The 25,387-nt window shown below is 44.7% G+C and overlaps 1 protein-coding gene across 8 annotated transcripts in view; it reads right to left on the bottom strand.

The window, feature by feature from the left end:
• Nucleotides 1–25,387, bottom strand: part of SRGAP3 (SLIT-ROBO Rho GTPase activating protein 3) — a 355,578-nt gene that overhangs the window by 14,775 nt on the left and 315,416 nt on the right. For 7 of the 8 annotated variants that reach the window (XM_037800919.1, XM_037800931.1, XM_037800916.1 and 4 more), the window contains 6 exons: nt 24,541–24,601; nt 22,742–22,819; nt 13,762–13,896; nt 10,439–10,544; nt 9,991–10,218; nt 7,082–7,161 (listed from right to left, as the gene is read on the bottom strand). In XM_037800919.1, coding sequence (XP_037656847.1) covers nt 7,082–7,161; nt 9,991–10,218; nt 10,439–10,544; nt 13,762–13,896; nt 22,742–22,819; nt 24,541–24,601 — 688 coding nt within the window. Of the gene's footprint in view, nt 1–7,081; nt 7,162–9,990; nt 10,219–10,438; nt 10,545–13,761; nt 13,897–22,741; nt 22,820–24,540; nt 24,602–25,387 lie in introns of those variants that run through there. The other variant, XR_005211341.1, reaches the window with a different exon arrangement.

A 25,387-nucleotide genomic window follows, 5' to 3' on the forward strand; every position in this document is an offset into this window, starting at 1 on the left:
TACACACACACAGAGGCACACATGCACATACAGATGCATAAAAGCACATACTCAGACACACAAGCACACATATATGCACAGGCACACAGTTTCACATGCACACACAGACACACTCAGATGAATAAACATACACAAATGCACACAGACACACAGGCGGGAACACACAGGTGCACACACAGATGCACCTGCAGACACAGACACACACACACAGGACTCACACACATACAGATGCATATACAGACACATGCACACACAGATGCACATGTACACAGAGACACATGCACACACAGATGCACACATGCTCATACACAGACACATGCAAACACAGATGCATGCACAAATGTACACATGTAGCTGGCACTGTAACTAGCGGGCTCAAGAAGCCTGTGCCTGACCCTATGGGATGGAATGGCACAAGGACAGAGAGAGCTTTCTGCAGCAAACAGGCCTCAAATAGGTCAGCCTCCCACAGTGGGCTTCCTGGCAAAGGCCTTTCAATGCCATTTTGATACAGGTGACAGCAAGGGTGGGGAATTGACTTGAGTCACTTTCTCCATAAAATGTGAGGCTCTCTGTCCCTCCCCCTGTTGCATCTTTGAGGCTCATGCTGGAATTGCCAAGTAATATGTCTGCCAGCCTAGCAATAGAGATGGAAAGGCCAGGGGCTTCACAAGACCAGGAGCGTACTCCAAACAGGATGTGTGCTCTTGGTGTTTTCAAAGCACTTTTTACCTTCAGGATTCCCTTTGAACCAGCTTCTCCACACTGATAAAGGAGCTGCCCTGGGCAGAGGTTTACTGACGCTAGGAAGATCACGGAGGCCTGCCTCGGGTTTCTAGGTTCTGCCCTTCCCACCCCCAGAGCCTGCAGCAGCCCTTGCTGGACCTCCATAAGGTCTGGGGGGGGGGGTGTTGGTGGCAGCAACGGCGAAAAATGTAAAGAGAAGAAACAAGGGGGAGTAGAACTGAGCCACAAGCACAGAGACAACACCTTGCATGTGCAGGTGTCATTACAGAAATGGGTGTGGTAGAGCAGTGGTAATAGCTATCATTCATTAGAAAGACTATTATTGGTGTTTGTCACATCTAAAACAGACTTTGTGATTTGCTCCCCTACCACTCTCCCACACCCCTACCCAAACTTAGGAAACAGAACCACCATTTACCTACTTGCTCAGGCCAAACCCTGGAATTGCTCTTAATGACCATGCATCAAACCCATCAACAACTTCTTCAAATTACCTCCTGAATCTGACCACTTCTCCCATCTCCCTGGCTTCCAGGCAGGTTCAAACCACCATCACCCCTCTAATTGGCTTCCTGGCCTACACTATCGCTTGAGTAGAGCCATTTCTTCCCCACAGCAGTCAGAGGGGTCTTTCAAAATCATAAATCAGAACATGAAACTCCCTTGCTCAAAACCCTTTAAAGGCTTCCCATTGTGCTTGGATCAAAGCCCAGATGTCTTCTGGTGGCTTACGAGACCCTCTGCTCTGGGCCCTGGAGAGCTGCGCGTCCTCGTCTCCTACAGCTTTCTCCCTCGCTCCATCTGCCCTAGCCTCACTGGCCTTCTTGATGTTTCTCCTCCAGCATCATATTATGAAATTTTTCAAATGCAAGGAAAAGGTTAAAAAATTTTACAGTGAATGTACATATATCTACCATCTAAATTGTGTTGTTTATACTTTACCAAACTAGCTTTACCATGTTATCTATCCATCTTCTATTCATCCATTTTATTTTTTGACTCATCTTAAAGTACGATGCAATCATCAGTACCTTCTCCCCCTAAACACTTAAGCATGAATTTCATCAATAGAGCCTTACTGATGTTTTTAAAACAGGCTGAGCTTATTCCTGCCACAGGGCCTTTGAATCTGTATAGCATAAACAGGAATATACCTATACATGGTGCTGTGAGTTTGATGACATTCATTTCAACTCCTGCTTATTGGGAGGCCCACTGTGCCAGGCAGGTTCTCTAGGGGCTCTGCAGAGAGTGAGAGATGGGAGAGGGCTAGCCCCTGAGCTAAAAGAGGAGGAGATGTCTGTCCCAGGGGTGCTGACTGGAGTTGCACTTAAGGAAAGTCATTCCAGAAGCAGAGCAGGAGCAGAGTGGAAAAAATATGGAAAGGGAGAGACTGGGGCACAGCATATTTCTGTTTCTGTAGCCCAGGGTCTGACCTGGCTTAGGGGCAGAGGAATTGGAAAGACATGTCAGGGTTTGCTTTAATTTCCAAATTAAAGCAACCTGAAAGTTGGATATTTTGCAAGTCCCCTACTCATTACCCTTCTCTACTCATCTCCTGGTGGGAAGTTCCAACCCCTCTCTCTATGTCACGCCTGAAAACACGAACCTGGCCTGCATGGCAGAGAGGGCTCCCTTCCTCTCAGTATCACCTCCCCATCCTGCACCCTGTTCTCATCCCCAGCTCCTTCCCCAGAGGAGAGGATACTCATCTGATTAGGCCATTTATGGAGGCAAGGGCCACTGGGTTACAGGTTGGGAACTTGGATGTGTCCTCTCTTCTTTCTCATCCTCCCTGACCCTCCTAAAACATTGGAATGACCTTGGGTCTGCCACCCAGCTCCCTCTCTTCTCCTCTCCCTCAGGTCCCTGGGTTCACTCATTGCCTTAGGCTATGGCACCAGATGGTATGAAGATTCAGATTTGGGTCAGGAAGAAGAGGGGTGTCTGCTTAGGTCTCGAGTCTAAGCCACGTGGTGCAGGCCAGTTTAGTCTCTGCACTAGGATTAGGAACATAAGTTAATAATAAAGTAGCAACTGTTCTTGTTTTTGTTTTTCTTTATTTCTTACAGGGAGAAGTGGCCAGGACTCAGGCAGAATTGGCACATTCAGGGGTCAGCTGACTGTAATATCATTTTATCATTTTAATATCATTAAAACCTCACCTCAACACACACAACATGGATGAACCTCAAAATACTAAGCCAAGCCAAAGAAGCCAGACTCAAGGGACTATATTCTGTACAATTCCATCTATATGAGGTTCTAGAACAGGCAAAACTAATATATGATGAAAAAAAAATCACAATGGTGTTTGCTTCCGGGGTGGCAGGGGGAGGACTGACTAGGAAGGGGTACAAAGGAACTTTCCAGGGTGTTGGAAATGTACTATATCTTGACAGGGGCTTGAGTTACACAAGTTTTTGCATTTATAAAAATGCACAGAATGACACACAAGATTTGTACACTGCACTGTAGAGAAATTTTACTTCAATAAAAGAACCATAAACAACATTAAACTCTAGTTAGTGATTTGCAGGCTGAAATGTTCAGGGGTGATGGGTACTGATGACTGCAACTTACGTTGAAATGTATTAAAAATACAGTGGATTGATGGATGGACAGATATGTGACAAAGCAAAGATAGTAAAATGTTTATAACTGTGCAAACTAAGTGATGGTTATATGGTTGTTCACTGTATGATTTCTTTCAACTTTTCCATATGTTTGCAATTTTTTCTTTAGAAAATGTTGGGAATCACAAATAAACAAAACCTTACTCTGATTTCTAGTAGATACCTAGGGCAACCTGATGAAAGCTATGAACCCTCTTCTTGGTGCATGCATGGCAAGGGAAACAAAATTTTGCCCACAACAGACCTCCCGAAGCCCATCTATGAGCTTCTGTGTCCAGAGAGGTAAGGTTAACAACCCTTGACTTGATGGCTTTCTACATGTGGGTGACTGCGGAGGAGTCCAAGGCAACTCGGAGAATCGTGAGAAAATGTCAGCAAGGGAATGGTAGTGCAATCAAAATTGAAAACTGATATACTGTATGTGTATGAACATGGTTTTATTGCTGATTTTAATGGTTTCTTTAACGTGTTCCTTATTCAGCATTCAATTAATAAAGCTGTTATTGACAGGCTGCCTTACTTTTTTCATTTGGTTTCATTCTGACAGTTAGAGGTTCTTGGTCTAACCATGATTTCATTCTGAATCTTAGAGACCAAAGAGCAAGCATAGATGTATTTTCCAATTTAGTTATTCATCAGCAGACCTGTCTACGACAAGGATGGTTCGATGGCTGATTTGACCTTTGAAGTCTGCTGGATTCCATTCATATGGGGCGTTTTCATGAGAAAAGATGGTATTGATTCTTCCCAAAATGAATTGTCTTAGAGGAAACAGGTAACGAAATCAAGAGGTTTAGATTGCCACTCACCGGCTAGGCCAATAAAATTCTCCAGGACTTAGTTTCCCTCTCAGGACTAGAAAGGTATAATACTCTATACGGAGTTAACTAATGCTCCTTACCCACCATGCTGAACTCCTTCATATATGTCACCTCATTTTAACATATACCACAGTTCTCTTGGTGCTGTCAATCTCATTTTACAGAGGAGGAAACCGAGGCCAGAGGTTCTGTAGCTTGCTTCAGAGCGCATGGCCAGAAAGGTCTTCCCATGCTTTCGAATTCAGGTCTCCTTTCTCTGAGCCCAGTGCCCTCCCTACCATCCCTGCATCTGAATATCTCTGTGACTCTTTTGGCTAGGGTCAGCATGAAGGTAAACATTAGAAAATGCAATTAATTGTCCTCTTCTACTGGTACCTCCTAAAGAATGGCCCTGACTCACCACTCCCCACCAACACAGGATACTTTGAATGACTTCAAGGGGCATGAAATGGGCTCTCCCCGAGTGTGGCGGTTTCCAGGATGCTTCTTCCTGCCTTTGTCATTCTCAGAAACCAGCTGCCTTACAAAGAACAATAGAGCTTGAGTCGGCTGGGGTAATGGACACAAAGCTCTGACTCATCCCATTCCAGGGACAATTGTGAGCCTCTGCACTGGGAGGCAGGGAAGGGGGGCGGGCGTGGAGCAGCGTTTTCTGGAGGGCAGTTATTGGCACGGGGATGAAGCCTGCTGTGGGTGTCCTGTAGCTGCCTCTTTGCTGACCCAGCAAGCCCCACCCTGTCCCTCACTACTCCTCAGTCCTTATGCTCAGAGCAACCTTCCACCCTGCAGGATGAGGCTGTGGAAAAAACCTAGCAGGCACAGGATGACAGGCAAGGCCATCAGCCTGCAGGACAGTGGTCGTGCAGGTCAGCTTGCAGAGCTGGAAAGTCTCAGAGGGCACCTGGTCTGCACTCCTGCAGGCACTAATGCCTCTATCGGCAACAGCCCTTAACTTGTCTCAATTCTGAAAAGCCACAGTCTACCTCATTCGACAGAAGAGGTATTTTCCCCCTTGTGGAAGAAGAGATTGAGAGCCAGTTCTAGAGCAAGAGGGACACAGAGACACACAGAGACACACACACACGCAAACACACACAGATTAAGGAGACAGAAAGCCAGAGAGAGGAATTGGGTATGGGAGAGATAGAGGCAGGGGCGAGGGAAGATCCAGAAATATAGAAAGCAACAGATAGAGAGAAGAAGAGAGGGGGGAGCTGGTAAAAGTGAAGGGAGGGATTGGGAGAGGGAGAAAGGGAGGAAAAGAAGGAAAAAAAGAAAATCACTGCAAATCAGCAGAAGATGACAGCTTTCATATCTCCTAATAAATGCTCTGCAAGACATTTTTCTCAATTCAAGATGACCTTAGCCTCTCAGAGGTCAGGGTAAAACATCAGATTTGATTTTCCACACCTGTGTCCCTGATCTGATCAATTACCTCCATATTGGACCAAGTCCGTCCAATGAGACACAATCCCAGTAATTTTTTTGGAACCATTATGAAAATGAAGCTCCTTTCCATTGGGGCTTTTGGCTAAAAGGGTGGTAGAAGTCAGGAACTGCGAGCAGCCACCACCCAGGAAGATCCTACATGAGAATGAAGCCAACACAGAGGGAAGCAGAACAGGAAGATGGAGACCAAGTTCTGACAAAAATCATCTGAGTTCCTGGATCCAGCTGCACTTAAACCCATGGCTACACTGGGAATTCTCAGATATTTCCTTTTATGTTTAAGTCAGTTTGAGTTGGAGATTCCATCATTGGCAACTAAAATAGTCCTACTAGAAAGCAAAAACCACTTATCTGTCTGGGCTGTTTTGCTAGCTCCACTGAGAATATCCCCAGCTCTCCTGACAAATGTAGTGGCCAGCAGGGCCTGGGACCGTCTCACAAGGAAACATAAAGGCCAAGTCAAAGAAATGCTAAGTAATGATTTACGAAAAACAATAGACAACCAACAACTATCATAGGGCTGAGTGTTATGCTTAGTCCATGCAAGGCAGCATTATGACTTTCATGGGCCAAAAGTAGGTACTTTTGTCTTTGTGAGTCTCTCCCTCCATTAAAAAAAATTAAAAAATTGTATTTTATGATTGCATTGTTATAAAGGCAAATATAATACAGTTTGGATCATATTCATTATTTTCTTCCAATTTTAAAAGAAACTGAAACACTTTCACGGGCTCCTAAAAGAATCAAGGGCTCTAGGCACTGCTTACTCTGCCTAACGGATAGGTTGACCATGGGTCTATATAGCCAGATCATCTGTCTACACATCCAGTTTCTCTAGAGACAAACCCAACCCTCTTCTCTTTGTTTAGGGGTGGAAGAACCTGCAGAGCCCTTCAGAGCCCCAGTGGGCTCAGCCCCGTCACCCTCCACACACTTCCCTGTACTATCATCCTTTGGCTTCATCTTCTGGGATCCCACAGCACTGAGACACACCTGTAGTTTGGCATTATCACTTTGTATCACACAGAGCTGCTTCCAAATCAGTCAAGGTGAGGGGATGAGACTGAGAGCTCCTTGGGGGCCAAAGACTCACTCACTGCCACCCCCAAGTGCCAGCACAGGCTTGGCACAGAACAGATCCTCAGTGAAGCTGTGCTGTGGGGAGGGGCAGAGGGACAAAGGTGGCTTCCTACTTAGGAAACTCCTGTCACTTAGGATCTGGACCACAGGCCAGGCCAGGTGTAGGATGTGGTGAACTGAAGTGCATGCACGCTGAGGTCTTTCTGGGTCCCATCTACTCTAAAGGACAAGCGTGCTGGCTTGGAAAGCTGGCGGGGTTTCTGTGGGCCAGCCCTGGGGTTGGGCTTGTGAACAGTCAGCCCAAGAGGCCTCAGTAGGTTCTGTGGCCCTGATTTCCCCCTCACTCACCTTCATCGCTGGTGTGAGGCTCAGTGCCATTGTCATGGTCGACTTCATCGATGGTCCCTGGCTCGCTGTGTGGGCTGTCGCTGCAAGGAAACACAGGAAGGGGCCTCACTGGGGAACCACCTACCCTCACACCTCGACCTGCTGCAGGGCGCCAACCCAATCCACCTGTGGGGCTTCACCCAGATCAGACCCAGGCCCACCACATCCTGTCTTTTCCTTTCTACCCAATCCCTGGACCTTCCTAATATAAAAAACACTCCCAACCCCTCCTCCTTGAAGCTTCCCCAAAGAGCTCCCCCAGCTTCTCCACAGCCCTGGAATTTGCTGGGATATCTGCTTGGTAAGGGTTGTCGATGCTTACGTGTTCTGTGAGATCCAGAGGGCACTGGTAAAGCCCTGGCATTTATCATTAGAAGGACTACAGGTGCAAAGCATGCCAGAACAGAAAGGAACCTTTGAAGTGATCTGAGTCATTTCATCTAGCCTGGCTCCCCTGTCTTAGCTGAGGTGACAAACCCAGCGAGGTAAAGTGAAGGTAACAAGGAGCAGGGCTCCTGAGGGTCACCTCTTGATTCTGCTGTGCAAAAGCCCAAATCAGTCTAGGCAGGAGAGCAGCGTGCCAACATGACGGGCATGGTGCTTGAGTGAATCCAGGTCATCTCATTTAGACAGATATAAGATAAGCATCTTAAGGCCACGGTTCGTTCACATAGTCAGTCACTCTGTCTTTTGATTGAGCCATTGACTGAACCCTAATATATGCCAAGCACTATGCTAGGCATGAGGGATGTAATGATGAGTGAGGAGAACAAAGCCCCTGGCCTCACAGAACTGACATTCTAGTGTGGGAGACAAGTAAACAGGCCAGTAAATAAAACAAGTGCCAGTTGAAACACATGTGAAGCAGGAAACAAATGAGCAGAGAAAGAATAACAGGAGGGACCTACATAGGGAAGTCAGGGAAGACTTCTTGGAGGAGGTGACATTTAAAATGCCCTTTAAGGGGATACGATCTATATTATTAAAGATACAAGACCTGTCATAACCTGGCTCCTGCTGACCTGTACAGCCTTCATGCTTACCAACCCTCTTGTCCCATGCTACACTCCGGCCACATTAAACTCCTTTACATTTCATTGAATGCTCCATGGCCAGGGACATTCTTTGCCTATTCCTTCAGCTGACGACCCCAGTTCATTCTTCAGGTCCCAGCTCAATCTTCACTTTCCCCAGGAAAGCTTTTCTTGACCTCCCTAGATTGGCTTGGGAGGCCCTACTTCTGGAACTTCCTTTTTCCTCCTTCTGGAGCTCCCTGAGGCCAGGGGTCAATTTTGCTCATAGTTCCATCCCTCCCTCCCAGCCCGCTGCCTCCCAAATGCTTGGTAACCAATTGTTCAATGAAAGAATTTTGTCTACTGTGATGAGCGCCCCTCAGCCAAAATCCTCTTTTTGGCCTTGAAAATGCCTTCAAAATTACCATGTAATTAATAGTTTTCCTCTCTCCATGGGAAACAAGTGGGATTAAGGAAAGTGTGGTTATTTTATATTGTTCTCTGATAAGTGCACTAAGATCTGGGTGTCCTTTTCCAGAATACTAATTATATGTATATATTGCAACAAGAAAACAGAACTGGTAATGGTTGCAAAAACTGTATGAAAAGCTTCTCTTTGTCCCTAAATTATGCTTGCTGGCTGTTAAATGTTTTTGTTACAGAACAGGGACAGACTTGCCCCTTAGTGCCTCAAATGAGATTAGAAAGCTGTGATCAGACATCACCCTGGCCCATTATTTTGATGCAGGGGGGTGAGGGGGTAACAAAGGGGCTGGAACACCTCCCATTGTTGAGGCAGTTGCCCAAATATGCCCACAGAGCTAAGGCAATTCAAGAGTCCACAAATGCTTTGACAATCAAAAGAAGAACTTCCCTGTAGGCATCTGGCTGAAAGCAGTACAGGTAACATCTAAACATATAGCTGCATATTGTCTTGGGTTGGGAATAAAGAAATAATGGAAACCCTTTGACTGGTCTCTGTCACTTGATGTTCTGAATTTCCAGACTTCACCAGATTTTAAAGTCTGAGCCTGGGTAAGATATTCAGCCCTGATTTTGAAACGGTTATAAAATATTTCTCCTAAGACCCATGTAGTGTCAACACCATAGAGGTGCTCAACTAATGACTGCTGATGTGATGTGAAGCACTCAAAAACAAATGAACTGACTTTGTCTGGAAAAAATAACTCCTAGGTGGGAGGAGACAACAGTGAAGTGTCACTCTTGATTCAGGAGGTCAAGGTGGAAATTTGACACTTCCCTTCTTCCTAAGATGGGCTCGTGACTCAACCTGCCAACTAGAGCATGACATCTCCCTCCCAATGGGACTGGTTCACAATAGGCACCAGACCAATGAGACCCAATTCTTGAGCTTGCATTAGGACAGTTGGGGAGGAAAAGCTCTTTTTCCACTGCAGATGCTCAGAGAAGAGGCTATAAACCTGGAGTTGTCATCTACCTTTTTGTAACTACCAAGGGAGAGGCTTCCTGAGAATGAAGCTAGCATAGACAAAAGCAGAGCCAAAGGACTGAGATTGTAGGACCAAGACCTGATAATATTTGAGCCCCTGGATCCAGCTATACCTGAAGCCATTTTCCAGACTTTTTAGTTAAGTAAACCAATGAATTTCCATTTGGCTTAAGCCAATTTGAGTTGTATTTTTGTCTCTTGTAATGAAGAGAGTCTTGACTGATGTACCTGTCGATCATATAAGGCTGTCATAAAGCTCAAATGAGAAAACGTACGTGGAAGTAAAGACTATAAAACAGTAAGAAAACTGGAGGTCTCCTTATTATTCCTGTTCAACAATAATGACAGCAATGATGATGATAATAATAAGAGAAATGGAATCTTACCAATATTCTTCCCCTCCAGCCATGCACTTTTCATACACAGGCCCCTCTAGCTCCCGGGGGCTGGGGAAGATGGCTTCATGATGGATGATGATGGTTTTGATGACTTCATTGACATGTGCCTGGCAGGACACAGGGTCCTGTCCATCAGGGATGTGCATGAGGGTGGGCCCGAAGCAGATGGCCAGGTTGTAGGGATCCATCATGTTCTCGTCACTATACTGGGAAAGACTGGAAGAGAGGAAGTACTCATGAGTTATCTGGGAAAGCAAATCCTCCCCCTGTGGTTTCTTTCTTTTGGGAGCTCTGCTCAAATTCAGGAGGGTTCCATGATGTCTTTTGGAAAGAGCAGGATCTGCAAAAGCCTCAGGAAGCCCCCCTCCCAAAGGAGCCCAGGACAGAGTCAAAGAGGGCCCCCTTGGATGGGGGAGGGGATGTCAAAGGTACTCACTGGTTGAGGAAAGCAAAGAGGTATCTCATGACCACGATGACCACCCGGGGCAGAGTGATGAGGATCTGTTGGATCTGGTGCACCCTCTCAGCTGGGTTCTCCAGTTCTGTAACACAGAAGGGCTTTGCATGGTGTGTTTTATCCTTGGAGAGCAAAGTAGAAGGTGTCTGCCTGTCCCACATCAGCCCACGTGGTACTTGGGCAGCCAGCTCTACTTGGCTCCAGGTAATCTGGGTAACATGAACCCAGGGCCAACTTTTGCATCAGGAACAGTAAGCACAGTGCCTGTGGCCTATATCAATATGTGATCCTGACCTGGCCAGTCAAAGAACTGTATTCCCCTGGCCACACAGTCCCCCAGGGATTTGGTTCGGGAGGGGTATGTGGTCTACTCAGAACCAACGGGTTAATCCTTGGGACTTTGGGCTGGAGAAACCTCGAGTGAGGTACCCCTCTGAACTTGGGTAAAGCAAAGTCTGGGGCTGCTGGGGGCTACCAGGAAAGAAAAGGGCACCTGAGAGTGAAGCCAGCACAGTTGGAGAGGGACAGGTCCCTGCTGATGCTGTGTGAGAGCCCAGATCCAACTGCGCCTAAACTTTTCAGATACGTGATCTAAAGCCTCCCCTTGCCTGGATTTAGCCAGTGAGTTTCTATCATTGGCAACCTCAGAGTCCTGCAAAACATAGGCAGGGACCATGTTTTACTAAGCCCTTTATGAATACCAGCTGCAGCACAGGCCTGGCACAGAGCAGGTGCTCAGGAAATGAGTGTTGAACATGTAACCACTTCTCAAGCTACACATTGGCCAAAGAGCCTGGCAGACACTGGAGATCTCGCCTCTGACCCCTGTTTTCAGGTCAGTCTTAGAGAGACAGATATCGGTGTTTTTAGCAGTCAGGCTAGGGGTGGGGACAGCAAATTGGGATTGATAAGGAGAGAAAAGTGCTTTTTGGACTTTGACTTGTGGAGAAGGAGCTAAGAATAGTGAGCTGCCAAAGCTCTGGTATTTATTTGCAGAGCTGAAGCTCAGAACAATGTTAGTTTCATGTCCTCAGATCATGTTTTTTCTCACATGGCCTCTCTCCAGCATCCACATTCTGTTAGTGTATCCCTTCTAAACTACAATTTTTCCCTTTTTTTTTCTGCCTTCTCTGAGGCCTTTCATGAAGGAGCTCCAACGATCCTTGCCTGCCTCATGACCCAGTAACTGCCCCTTCCCAAAGAATCTTAAGATGATCTAGAGCAGTGGTTCTCAAATGAGGTGACAGTATACCCCTGGCGGGCATCTACAAGTCTATGGGGTAGTCTTGGAGGTTGCCACAATGATGGAGGATAGTTCTGGCATTTGGGAGCCAGGGGCAAGGGTGCTAAGTGTCCTGAATATGTGGGACACACAACAAGGTACTAATATTCCTTAAATTCCAATAGCACTCCCATTGAGAAATCCTGTAGCCACCTTGTAAAGGACTTCCTGCCCCTGGGCCTTTGCACATATTGATGACCCCTCTGCCCTCCTTCCTTTTCTCTGCCTGGCACACTCCAGCTTACCATCAACACCCAGCTCTAAGGAGCCCCAGTCAAACCTCCCACAGAATTAACAGCTCTTTGTGCACATCTTGATTCCATCGCCCCTCACTACAGATCCCTCCATGTCAGCGTTTCCTCAGCTTCAGTCATTAGTGCCCCAGTATCACCTCTCCTCTCATTTGGTAACACTGGTTTTTTTAAATACATGTATTTAAAAAGGAAACTTTTAAAAGGAGAAACCTCAATCACTTGCCACAATTAGAAGGTGACATAAAAAGAAATACAGTGAAAGCAAAACAATGTTGCTAAATTATAGCTAGACTTTGCTGCCTGACAAAGTTTCTGAGACTGAGGTTATGGTCTCTGTTTAAAAGGGAGATTGGCATGTGAGGCTTTCTGCTTGATGTAATCAGAGAGCTTGGGAGGGGACCGAAAAGGCACTTTCTCTCTCCCAGTAGGACTCAATGGTATGCAACGTCACGACCTTGTGCCAGAGTTCTCCATCCTTGTCCACTCAAGGCTTTGCACAGGAGCTGGAATACTGGGATTCTGGAAATATTGGCTGAGCCAGTGACACAGGGCTCAGAGAGGACTGGGGCCTTTGTGGCCCAGAAAAAGCTTCCGAGATGTGACTTAGAGCATGAGTTGGTTCTGCAAAGGTGAGTAGGAAGTAGTGTGGAGGGCAACAGGGCTAAAGAAGGGTCTTTTACCTAAGGGAAATAAAGGGGTTCAAGCCTATGTCCTCACTTGCCACCTACTGGGTTACTTTCCTTGCTGAAACTACCTCTCAGAGTGTCATGAGAAGAAGCATCCCTGGTAAAATTAAGTTTTGACAACTTTTCTTTAAATCGAACTAAACTTAAAAGTTTATCCTAAAACACTAAAATTCCAATATTCTAAAATAAAAATTTTGTTTTTTAAAAATAACCCCTCCCTCAAATCCCTTGGATTTTGCCTCCACTGTAACCTCCTTAGACTGGGTTCCTGTCTTTGTCCATAGAAACATCCTAATCAAGGAGGAGTCTCACAGCTAGCGACATCAGAAGAGTCATTCTGTCAACTTACTGTCACCATTTCCTTTGTCTGTCATGTCACTGACATGACCCACAAAGCTTTCATGGCTCCCCATTACCAGAGGGGGAAATCTCCAGAACCCTTGCAGGGCATTCAAAGTCTTCCTACTCTAGCTCCATGCACTGGCTGGGACACAGACACCCTCCTTCTGGTCCTACTGCTCTGTGTCCCCAGTGTCCACTCCTCCAGGAGGACTCGGCTCACACAACTCTTTCCCTGCTCTAATCTGCAAAACCAAGTTCCATTCTGCCTCCCCTCTTCTGAGCTCCTTCTGTACCCATGAGGTATACCATTCCCTTTAGCCTTTCATCGTCAAACATCTGATTTCTACAACTAGATTTTTTTTTAAAACTTCTTATTTTGAAATAAGTTCAAACTAACAGGACAGTTGAAAAAATAACACAAAACCATACAAAGATCTCAGATACACCAACTTTTAACCTTTTGCCACATTTGCTGTATCGTTCTATCTCTATGTATCTGTCTATGTATCTATCTATCCCTCTTTCCCTCCCTCCATCCTTCTTGGCCAATTAAAAATTTATTTATTTTTAATTGTACAACTGGATTTTAAGTTCTATGAGGACACAGACCACTCTGCTTCCTTTGTTGTATACCTCCTCTTTGCCTCTTTGCACAACTCCCTCAAAGTGTGTCAAGGCATCCATTGTTCTGCCAGTGAAATCCCCTCCTCTGTCTGCCCCATGCCCACTGGTACTTACTAATAGTAGATATCAAATCTTGAAACCTTTCCTTAGGAAAGAGTGGGTTTTCCAGTCCTCGGAAATAGAGTTTTAAGACACCAGCGACTGAATTGATATCACGTTCATTTTGATCATCCACCAGGGGGTCTTCACCTGGGTGGAAACAGGAGACCAAGTCTGAGCTTGATAAAGAAGCAGCAAATGTGCACAAAGCAAGAGAGGTGTGGGGCCGTGAACTGAGGGAGCATCTGATACGACACATTTGACACATGCCCACTCCCAGCAGGGTGAGCATTCTCTTTGCAGCTTTTTATTTTGAAATTGTTCAAATCTATAGAAAAGTTGTAAGGACAGCATCACGAACACCCTTTCACTTACACTCATCAATCGTTAACATTTTGCCATATTTTGGGTTCTTTCTTTTTTTATACTTACATTTATTATGGTAATTTCCCAACTATTTGAGAGTATTTTGTAGAGACCATGACACTTACCTGCTACTTTATCATGTATCTCCTAAGAATAAGGGTATTCTCCTGTGTAACCAAAACAGCTAAGAAAATTAACAATAGTTTCAAAATATCTACACCTAGCCCACATTCAAACACATCCAATGGTCCCCAAGGTATCTTTCAGGGAGTTTTTTTTTTAAAGCTAAGATCTAATCCAAGTTCACACAATTCATTTGGTTTTTAAGCCTCTTTAGTCCTTTAAATCTACAACAGATCAAAACTTTATTTTGTTTGTTTTCTATAATACTGACTTTTTTGAAGAATCAAGGTTGGTTGGTTGTCTTATAGCATACCTCACAGGATGGATTTGTCTGCATGAGATTCAGATTGAATATTTTTGACAAGAATACTACATGGGTGAGATGTGGACTCCTTACTGCATCACATCACAGGCACATGTCAGCCTGTCCCGCTACTGAGATGTTAGTTCGACAACTGGGTGAAGGTGGTGACCTGAACGTCTCTGCATTGTAAAGGCATATTTTCCCCTTTGTAGTAAGTGATCTGTGAAATGATTCTCGAAACATCATGGTATGTTGAGACTGTGTGCACATTATTATCCTCAACAGTGTTTCACCCAATGGTTTTAGCATTCAGTGATGATTTTTGCCCAGATCAGTTATTACATTGGAAGTTGCTAAATGGTGATATTCTAATTCTGTCATTTCTTTTCCATTTATTGGCTGGCCTTCTTCTGGAAAGAAGAGCTTTCCTTGTTCCCACATTCCCAGTTTTTTAGTATCATTATGGGCTTGTGTTTGATTTTCAATTTGGTGTATTATAATCCATTGCCACCATTGTTCTTTGGGATGCTCAAATTGACCCAAAGGGGGTATCCTTTCTTGTGTTCTTTTAATGCGACTTCTTTAGTGAGCATTTCCTTGTTTTCTGGCACAAAAGATGTCCCTGGATCACCTTGGATTTTCCTTGACCCAGAACTGGAAACAAACATTTCTCCAAGGAGCTCTGTTTTCTTTTTTTGTAGAGAAATGTTTAGAAACCAAGATGTAGGTACTAAGTGTGCCTATTGTTACAAAGGGCTTCTAGGCCCTTTCAGTGGATAGATACGTATGAATTCTTACTGCTGAGTTCATACAACTCCTATTTAAGACACAGTATTTCCCTTACCTTCATTTATTTTGTGTTTGTATATCTTTCCTCTTACAGTGAAAATCTTGGTTCCTAATAACAATATATTTACTTACTTGTGTTACCTAAAATAATATAGATAAAGAATTTAGAATTTTAATACCAATATTACCACTAACAATAAGCCTAATACATAAATAGTTTAAGATTTCTTTGCAGTTTTGTGGGTTACTTATTTATTATTATTTTTTTTGTCCTCAGAATGCATCCCATCAAAAATGTTTAGTCAGAAGACAAAGTAGATTTGTGGTTGCCTAGAGTTGGGGGCTGAGGGTGGGGGGATAGGGAGTGACTACAAATGGATACGAGGTTTATTTTGGGGATGATGAAACATTCTGAAATTAGATTTTGATGATTATGGTAGGTTATGGTTATATAATTGTATAATATACTAGCAATCATTGAATTGTACACTTTAAATGGGTGAACTTTAAGGAATGTAAATGCTATTTCAATAGATGTGTTAAAAATGTATGATCAGAGTATATATTCAAAAGTTACTCTTGGTATGATTATCAATTTGATACAGAGTTAGCTTATACATTTCTATTTGTATTCAATTTTAGGGACTGAATATTTTCTTAGAAAAAAAATTATTATTTACAGTTTTGAAAACAAAACATTTGCAGGGTCCGTAAGTTAAAATCCTATAAAACGAGACCCACTCTTATCCCTTTCCCCTCTACACCCTATAGTTAACCATTTTCGTTAGTTTCTGATTTGTCCTGCTGTGTTTCTTTCTGTAAAAATATACAAATACATACACATATTTTCCCCCTTATTTCTTACACAAAATGTACTATAGTACTACATATGCTCATTTGCATCTTTCTTTTCTTCACTTAACAATAAAACCTGGAAATCTTCCACATCAATTCATAGAGATTTTCTTCATTCTTTTTTTTTTTTCCCTTAATGGCTGTAGAGTATTTTATAGCTACACCATAATTTATTTAATCAATTGCCTTTGGATCAACATTTGACTTCTTTCCAACATTTTGCTACAACAAATAACCTTGTGCATACTTTTTTTTTTTTCATTAAATTCAGTTTTATTGAAATACATTCACACACCATACAATCATCCATGGTATACAATCAACTGTCACAGTACGATAACACAGTTATGCGTTCATCACCACAATCTATCTCTGAACATTTTCCTTACATCAGAAAGAACCAGAACAAGAATAAAAAATAAAAGTGAAAAAAGAACACCCAAATCATCCCCCCATCCCACCCCATTTGTCCTTCAGTTTTTATCCCCATTTTTCTACTCATCCATACACTAGATAAAGGGGGTGTGATCCACAAGGTCTTCACAATCACACTGTCACCCCTTGTAATCTACATTATGATATAATTGTCTTCAGGAGTCCAGACTGCTGGGTTGGAGTTTGGTAGTTTCAGGTATTTACTTCTAGCTATTCCAATACATTAAAACCTAAGAGGTGTTATCTATATAGTGCATAAGAATGTCCACCAGACTGACCTCTCGACTCCATTTGAAATCTCTCAGCCACTGAAACTATTTCGTCTCATTTTGCATCCCCCTTTTGGTCAAGAAGATACTCTCAGTCCCACGATGCTGGGTCCAGATTCATCCCCGGGAGTCATATCCTGCATTGCCAGGGAGATTTACACCCCTGGGAATCGGGTCCCACATAGTGGGGAGGGCAGCGAGTTCACCTGTTGAGGTGGCTCAGTTAGAGAGAGAGAGGGCCACATCTGAGCAACAAAGAGGTACTCAGGGGGAGACTCTTAGACAAAATTATATGCAAGTTTAGCCTCTCCTTTGTTGTGCATGTTTTTGCATCTATGGAGGTATATCTTGGTGGTAAATTCCTGGAAGTGGAGCTGTTAGGTCAAAGGGTAAATACATAAATAGTTCTATCCAGTATATCCAAATTACCCTCCACAGGGACTGCACCATTTTACACTTCCATCAGCAAACTAGGAGAATGCTTGTTTTTCTACAGCCCTACCCATGGAATGTGTTGATCTTTTAAATTTTTGCCAATTGGAGAGGGGGAAATGGTATCTCAGGGGGTAGTGGTTTTCAGTTAAATCGGGGCTCACAGATCTGGTTCACCACTGGGAATCTCCATGGGGAAGTGAAAGGAAGCAGGGAGCAATCAAACTCCTTCCTGAAGGTATCCAGAGATTTCTACACAGTGGGCTTCTTGCTCTCCTCCAGAAAACCCCAAGGCCCTCTCAGGCTGGCAACAAATGAAGAGCAGAACCAGAAACTCACACTTAGGTCTTTTCCTCCGCTTCCATAGGAAGGGTATGTGTCACTGCCAGGGCCTCTGCTAGCCCCAGTGTACTCTCACACGAATTAGGGAAAGGTCCCTCAGGGTAGATGCAGCGTTGCCCCAGGGCTCATGCTTCCAGAGCATGAGCTGGAGTTCAGCTCCCACCTGCCCTCTTGGCTAGGCACCCTTGTGTGTGGTGGCCCTAACAATGGATTCAGTAGTCAGCCTTTCACGTGTCCCCACAGTGTGGGGTGAGAATGCTTCCCCCACAAGACTTCCTTGTGGGGAAAAACAGAGAAAACATAAATGACTGCTCATACTCACATAGCACTTTTCAAGTGAGAAGCCCATTTGCACATGTGATCTCTCTTAACCCTCCCAACACCACCACATGGCAACAAGAAAGGCATTCTCACCTGTTCTCTCCTGTGAGCTACCTAAGGCTGCAACAGGCAAAGAATATGCTCACCCTCACACAGTCAAAAACATTCACTGGCAGCTCCCAGGTTTCCTAAAGTCCAGGAGATACTTTTTCTATTGTCTGTGGTTTTCAAATCTATTTGCCTATCTATCTGATCTAATCTAATCTAACCTATTTTCCTTCTTTCCTCCCCTCCCTTCCATCCTACCCAGCAGAGTCCCAACATTTTGTTTTCCTCTTCAAGAAAAAAGCTCCTAAGAAATCCCAACATACAAAAACAGAGCTGACTTAGCTGAATTGGCAGGGGAATGGGGAGATGGGAGGGTAGGGATCTAAACCCTACTTTCTCAGCCTCCCTCTCTCTCCCTGTAGTGGCCCTTGAAGCCTCTGAATGACCCCAAGGAATGTGAAAACTCTGCACTGTACTAGGCTGTTTCCCTATTATTACCACAAATTACTCTTGTGGCCTCATGATTCAAAAGCACATGGATTTTTTTTTCTCTATTTTGCTGTTAGCTCCCATTGTTAAGCATGGTTAACATAGTGACTTCAGATACACACATAAGCATACTCACATACCAACACATATACACAACACACGCCATTAGTTCTTGCCCTTCCTTCCAGAAGGTCCTAAAAAGAGCCATCTGAACATTCCTTCCTCCTAGCCCAGGACTCTGGCTGTCAGCAAGGCTAGTCAATTTTGGTTCCAGGAAAGAATCAGAGCTCAAGATGAGCAGCATTGTTTGAATGGGGGTGGAGTGGGGTTATGGCTTTCCCAGGAGAATGAGAGCTAACACTGCAGACAAGTATGGGAGAAACCCGTGTTCACACTTTGCTAGCTGAAGTGCTGGGGGAGGAAGAATTGTTACCTAACAGCTCTGCCCAGGGCTTGCTCTTAGCCAGACTGCCTGGGCATTGCCAAGCACTCTACGGCAGGGCTGTACCCGGGGCAGACTCCGAGCATGCAGTGTGTACCCGAAGGCTCTGCAACGGGACACAAAGCATGGCAGGAAGCCTGGAAGTGGTCTCTCTCACAAGAGTCAATTCTCAGTGGCCCACCCAAACCCATCCTTAGGCTCCCCAACATGACAACTCCTCCCAGCATCTCTGGGTTGCATCCCTCTTCTTGAAGCAGGAAATAGGTCTTAGAAGGGCCAAGCCCAGGACTCTAGAATGAGTCAGACCCTATACGGAGGACTTCAGCTCCAAATCCAAACCATCTCTTGACCTGCACAGGGTAAATAAAGGGCTACCGATCCCTTTCCAGCCTTCCTTCCGTGTAAGGGACAGACTTAGCAACTCTCTCATTTTTAACACAAAGAAGCCACAGCAGAGAAGTTCGTAAGGAAAAAAAGAGAAACATGGAAAACTGATCTGGGAGAACAAGAGCAGAGGCGTCCATGGCTTTCTCTGTGGCCCGCTGCTGTTTCCTGTCTTTTTATTATGCTTTCTCTTTAATTTTGCCAGAAAATTCCAGGAAGATCTCAAAACTTGAGCAGTGAGTTTAAGATTTATTCAATACCAATGGAAACCCTGTTTGACTCATGTCAGAAAAAAAAAGTAGGTGGGTTTAGGAATTATAAGCCACAAGTAGATTTCCAAAATGTTACAATTTCTCCTAAATTTAAGGAAAAGAGAACTGGGCTCCTTTCAACTGCCCTTTAAAAGGAATGTGAGGAAGAATGTACGCTCTCCAGAGAAAAAACTGGGGCCATGGAAGAGTAAGATCCAAAACTCTTTTAACAAGTGGCAAAGGATGGGCACCCTGGAGGGACTGGAGAATTGAAATTTTTTAAAAATCTAAGCAAGAAAGGGGAAAGCACACAACATACTGGTTTGGAGAGAGAGTTCAGTCACAAGTTAGACCACGAGGGACGGGAGGAGGGGAGGAGTAGGGAGGAGTCCTGAGCTGAGCTCAGGCCACCTGGCTCCAGGGCAACCAGGGGGAAAGCAGCAGGTGGGCCAGGGTGAAAAAGGAAAAAGGGAAAATCCAGGTTTGAAGAGAGCTGGGAGCAGCATCCCTGAGGGCTAGCCAAGTAAGGATCCAAATAAGGCATCTGATTGGTGAATGTTAACAAACAGGAAAGTAGAAGTGAGAAAGCTGAACACTGGCCAGCTCAGAGAAGACAAGAACAGATTTTTCTACAAGAGACATGCCAGGAACTGTTCTTTTAGAATGACACATGCTGAGTTGTAGGCTTAGGTGAGGCAGGAAGACAAAGCTGGTGAGAGAATGAGATTCATTTTTGGAATGGAAGGGAGAGCAGGAGGGGGCAATTGTGTACGTGAGGCAAGGAAAAAGTGGAGAATATTTTTTGCAGCTGAGTATTTGGGTCACATGCTCTCTGCCCAGCTGGGCTCTGCCTGAGGCATTCCAAGGCTTGTTAGGAGCAGAGAGTTCTTTTAAATTGCACATCACCCCTGTGAGGCACCCAAGCAAGTGACAGGAGGTGCTGACCTTAGAAAATCACATTCAAGAAGGAAAGAAAGCAGCACTACCCGGGTGGGGAAAGGGCTGGCTGCTGTTATAACAAGGCTACACAAAGAATATGGAGAAGCAGGAAACGCGAGGGTGGGGTGCTCGCCGGCTGGAGGCAGCGTGCATGGAGTTTACCCAGGAGATTCAAAGCAGGGTCACAAGGAATTCTGTACAATGGGATGAGCCCAGGAGGGTAGAAACCAGCCAAGATTCCAGACCACGACTCTCTTTGTTTACAAGGAACCCAGGAGCACAGGATTGCTGAAGAGTTGGGGGAAATAAAGAAACAAAACTCGGCTTTGGGCTGTCCAGAAAGTGAAGAGAAGCTCAGGGAAATGATGAATGATGCCCGCATCAGGGATGCTGATGGGGGGTGCCTCCTGCTTTCTGACCCTCGCTCATGCTCCCCACCCCCGACTGGAACGCCCTTTCCCTGCCCCTTCTTCATCTGGCTCTTACTCTTTAAAACTCAACTCTGAAAAAAAAAAAAAATTAATTAAAAAAAAAAACAAAAAAAAAAACCTCAACTCTGGCATTTCCTTCCCCAGAAGCCTTCCTGGCTTCACTAACTCCCCAATGTTACCCAATGCTAACTCCATCAAGGCACAGGTCATGCTTTCTGGTCACCAAACTGTGTCCCCCACTAGCAGTGATGGTGATTTATTTATATTGTACCTCCAGGGTCTGTTACCCTGTACATGTAGGGCTCAAGACATGCTTATTGATGAATAAATAGCATGCACATAGATGAATAAATGCACTATGGAGGAGCTTGGAGCAGGGGAAATTGGGGGCTCACAGGGTCTAAGTGCCGAAGATCCTGCAGAGGTCCCCAGGACTGAAGCTCCCGTGGGCTTTAGGAGGCCACTGAGCACCACATCCAGACAAACCCTGCTCCCTACACCCGGTACCAAGCCTGAGTGCCTAGGGCTGCAGAGGGTCTGTACCTGGGGGCTGTGATGGTGACCGCCTGGGGCCCAAAGAATGCTTCCCCCACTATGGAGCTAGACCTCAGGATGGAAATGGGAGGAAAGGGAAGCAGCGAGTTTGCTCAGGAGGCAGTCCCCCATACCCACCCCAGCAGAAGCCCTGTGATGGGAGGGCAGATTCTATGGCTGTAGGCTCACAGCACAACCTACAAGAATAAACCTCCCTCCACCTAAGGCTGTTGGGAGGATTACATAAAATAGCAGGTAAGAATGTACTTTGTGAATTGTGATATGATGTACGGCTAGGAAATGGGTTTGGGTTTGGGATCCTCAGACCGAACTCAATAACAAAATCACTCAGAGAAGAAAGTAATAAATCAATGCCAAGAAGGGGTAGACTGCGGAGACATGACCTTTCCAAAATGCTGGGAAACTGGAGGCAGAGATATTATTTGGAATGCCTAGCTACTAACTCTTCTTTCCTCCCTGGGATAAGGATATGGATGGAATTGCTAATACTGTACTTGGTTCAAGAATCAGGAAGCATGATGTCTGCAAATATTCCCTTGAATGAAAATGCATGGATTTCTAGTTCCACTGTTGTGGTCAGATATGTCTGAATATAAAAAGGCAGAGGTGTAGTGAGAATTGAACTATTCCTGACCCTGTGTGTCTTTATTTTGCACGGACACTGTCACTGCTGCCATTAAGGACTGTGAGGCCAAGAGAGGCTACCCAAACTAGAAGGTAGGTAACCTTGCCCTGGGATATATGTGCTGTGCCTGGTCTCTTCCTGCCAACGTGAAGCCTGCCAAAGAACTGCATGAGAAAATATGCATTAGGATATTCCAAAAACCATTTGGTGTATGTATGTTCTTCTGACTTTTCTAAAATACAGCATTCTTAACAAACTAACCTAAATCTTCCAGAATTCTTTACAGGCCCTCTTTCCCAACAACTACTAAAGACTCCACTGGAGAAAGTCACCCCTAAGCACTGGTGTGGAGGTAAATGTTTAACAGCCAGCTTTCCAGAGGAGGAGAAAAAAAGGTTGAAGCACTTGCCAATTTATGTGGTATAAATACTCCCACCTTGGCTGATTTCAAACTACCAAGGAAAAGTCACTGATGGTGAAGTTGGGACCGAAGAGCATAGCAAGCTCTTGCAAACCAGTGCACACCTGAGACAGGTGCTAACCCCCTCCCTCGTCTCCCCTGGCCACAAGCTTGAGAGGGTCATTCTGCACCTACCTCTCTCAAAGGAATTTTTGATGTCATTGACTTCCACCTGAGATCCCGGCACTCGGAAAATCCCCTGCTGCTGGAGTCCTACAAACAAAACAAGAGAAAGCACAGAACGTGCCATGAGGCCTTGAATTCATGCTTTTTTCTTTGTCCCCATGCTTTCTTCTCTTTTATTACAGTGTTTCCCAATGAAGGTCTCCTGGCAGCAGCCCAAGCTAATGGCTTTTGCTGGCCAAAATACTAGGACACACCCCGCTCTCATTTGTCTGTGATCGCCTGTCTGGGCTTGAAGGAAAAGGCCATAAGGAGTTTATGTCAACAGTAGGCCAACAGACTAATGGCCAGTTTTAACCACCAGGTAGCACAAAGAATGGATTTGATGCCCTCTGCCTATTGAGTTCACTGGTTGCACTGGCTCTGAGTAGTGTGGGCTGAGATTACAGATGCCACAGAGATTTTCAACAGGAACGATAAATAACACTCCCTTAACTACTTCCTCCCCTGACACAGGCACCTTCTGCCTTTAAGAAAAGCTGAGTCTCAGAGTGCATTCTGGCCCGGGCATCAAGGGATTGTGGGACACTAAATTACTATTATTATTATTAAGTTTGGCATTCATCACCAATAACAGCCCTTGTAAATTATTTTTTTAATCTCATTTTTTCTATACATTTCCACAAGGCCATAATAAAGATGAGATCCCGACACCTGATGTAACAGCACACTACAGGATTGAAGGAATTAAAGGGCCAACTCATCTTAAATTGGAATTAATGAGACCGATCCTGCCCTTTTTCTGCGACTCAGATAGTTTTGCTATATAAAACAATTCTCTATATTATAATTTAGGAAAGTGTTTACCTTTAAAAGGCAGGCTACAGTCAAAGTTTGGTTTGTATACAGTATGTGCTCAATAAGTGCTTATTCATGTCTTTAGGGTAACCGACACTGAATTTCTACCATATATGTCTCTGACCCCATCCTCCTGGCTCCTTCCTGTCCAGCCACACTGGCCTCCCTTCCCATATTAGGCCTCTCCTCTTGCCATTCTCTCCACCTGCATTGAGTGGCTGGTTTCTTCTACTTATTGAAGTCTTGGCTCCAATATCACCCCCTCGGAGAGGTTGCTCCTCACGACCTAATCAAAGCAGCCCCACCTCCTCCAACCATTCTCTACCCCCTTTTAATTATTTTCATGGCATTATCACTAGCTAGAATTGTTTCCCTGCTTGTTTATTTCCTTTTCCTTCTAATTGGAAACATAAGCTACCCAGAGCAGGCATCTTACCTTCTTGTTCATGCCTATATTCCCACTGCCAAAAACAGCACCTGGTATGCACTCGATAAATGTATTTTGGGAGGAATGAATAAATGGATAGATGGAAGCACAAGTTAAGTTCTAGGGATACCATGGTTAGCAAATCCCAGACACTGTATTTATTCATGGAGCTTACAATATAGCAGCATGAACTGATTTATTGGCCAAGTATATTCAGTGCTAAAAATGCAGAACACTGGGGTTCGGTGGGAATGAGGACAGAACTAAAATGGTTCCCTGTTTATGCCCTCCCTGCCCCTCAGTTTTCCTAGTTCCTGGGCCCTCTCACCACCCCCACCCATCCCCTGACACACTATGGCTCAAAATTCATCACTCCAAGTAACAGCCATTCCACGGGACATTTTACCCTCGGAAGTAGGGCAATGACAGGACATCTTCCAAGATGAATTAGATCTCATTTCCTCTCAGAATAGCCTAGCAACTGTTCTGGAGAGAGATGGAAACATTGACCCTACATCAAGCTTACCGTATAAATTGATGTATCGGATGCAGCTCTCAACTACAAGCGGTATAGCTTGTCCAGAATCCTTAAGAAAAAACAAATTGTGAGTTGCATGGAGCTTGGCAATCACCATAGGAAAAAGACATTTCACACAAAGAGTATAAACTCAAGCCAGAATATTAGTACCATCAGATTAGTAGGAAAACAAGCAAGGAACTGCTAATCCTAAAGTCTCCACGAATAGTTAAAATAGAAAGTAATCAGTTAATATGCAGAAAAAGGCACAGCTATGATATTTCTAAAGAAATGCTCTGTCTTGTTATCCTGCTGGAAAGGAATCTGGACTCAGGAGGCTTGACGGGCAGATCTGGGGCACAGAGAGGGAATTCACGACATGGTGGAGCTTCCTCCATGCCTTGGAAGGGGCTAGAGTTTGGTTTTCACACTCCAATTTGCCCGAACTCAACGCCATTCTCCCAGGGCTCAGGGATAAAAAGGCAGGATGGGGGTCTCATCCTATTATTGCAGTACCTGATTCCAGATTTAAAAAGAACACACCACAGGGGAAGCAAGGCTAGCCCCAGGGGTCCCTTTGAGCTCTAAGAAGGGAAGCCCTCTCTGCTCATGATGCTACATCCTACACAGCCAAATAGATACTTGGTTTAACAGTAAACACATTTAATGAAAGGTTCAAGAGGCAGTTAATGCCAGCCATTGACCATCTAGTGTCCAACCTTAACCAAAAGAGCTGAGTAAGAGGCCATTCTAAACATATCCACCTGGGATGTGGAAGTATTTTCAATTGTTTCTTCCTAGCCCAGACTTCAAAAGCAAAGGGCTGGGCAAGGGGCAATTTTCTTTTGGATTCCAC

Source organism: Choloepus didactylus, chromosome 1 (assembly GCF_015220235.1).
Source record: "Choloepus didactylus isolate mChoDid1 chromosome 1, mChoDid1.pri, whole genome shotgun sequence".
Taxonomy (NCBI): Eukaryota; Metazoa; Chordata; class Mammalia; order Pilosa; family Megalonychidae; genus Choloepus; species Choloepus didactylus.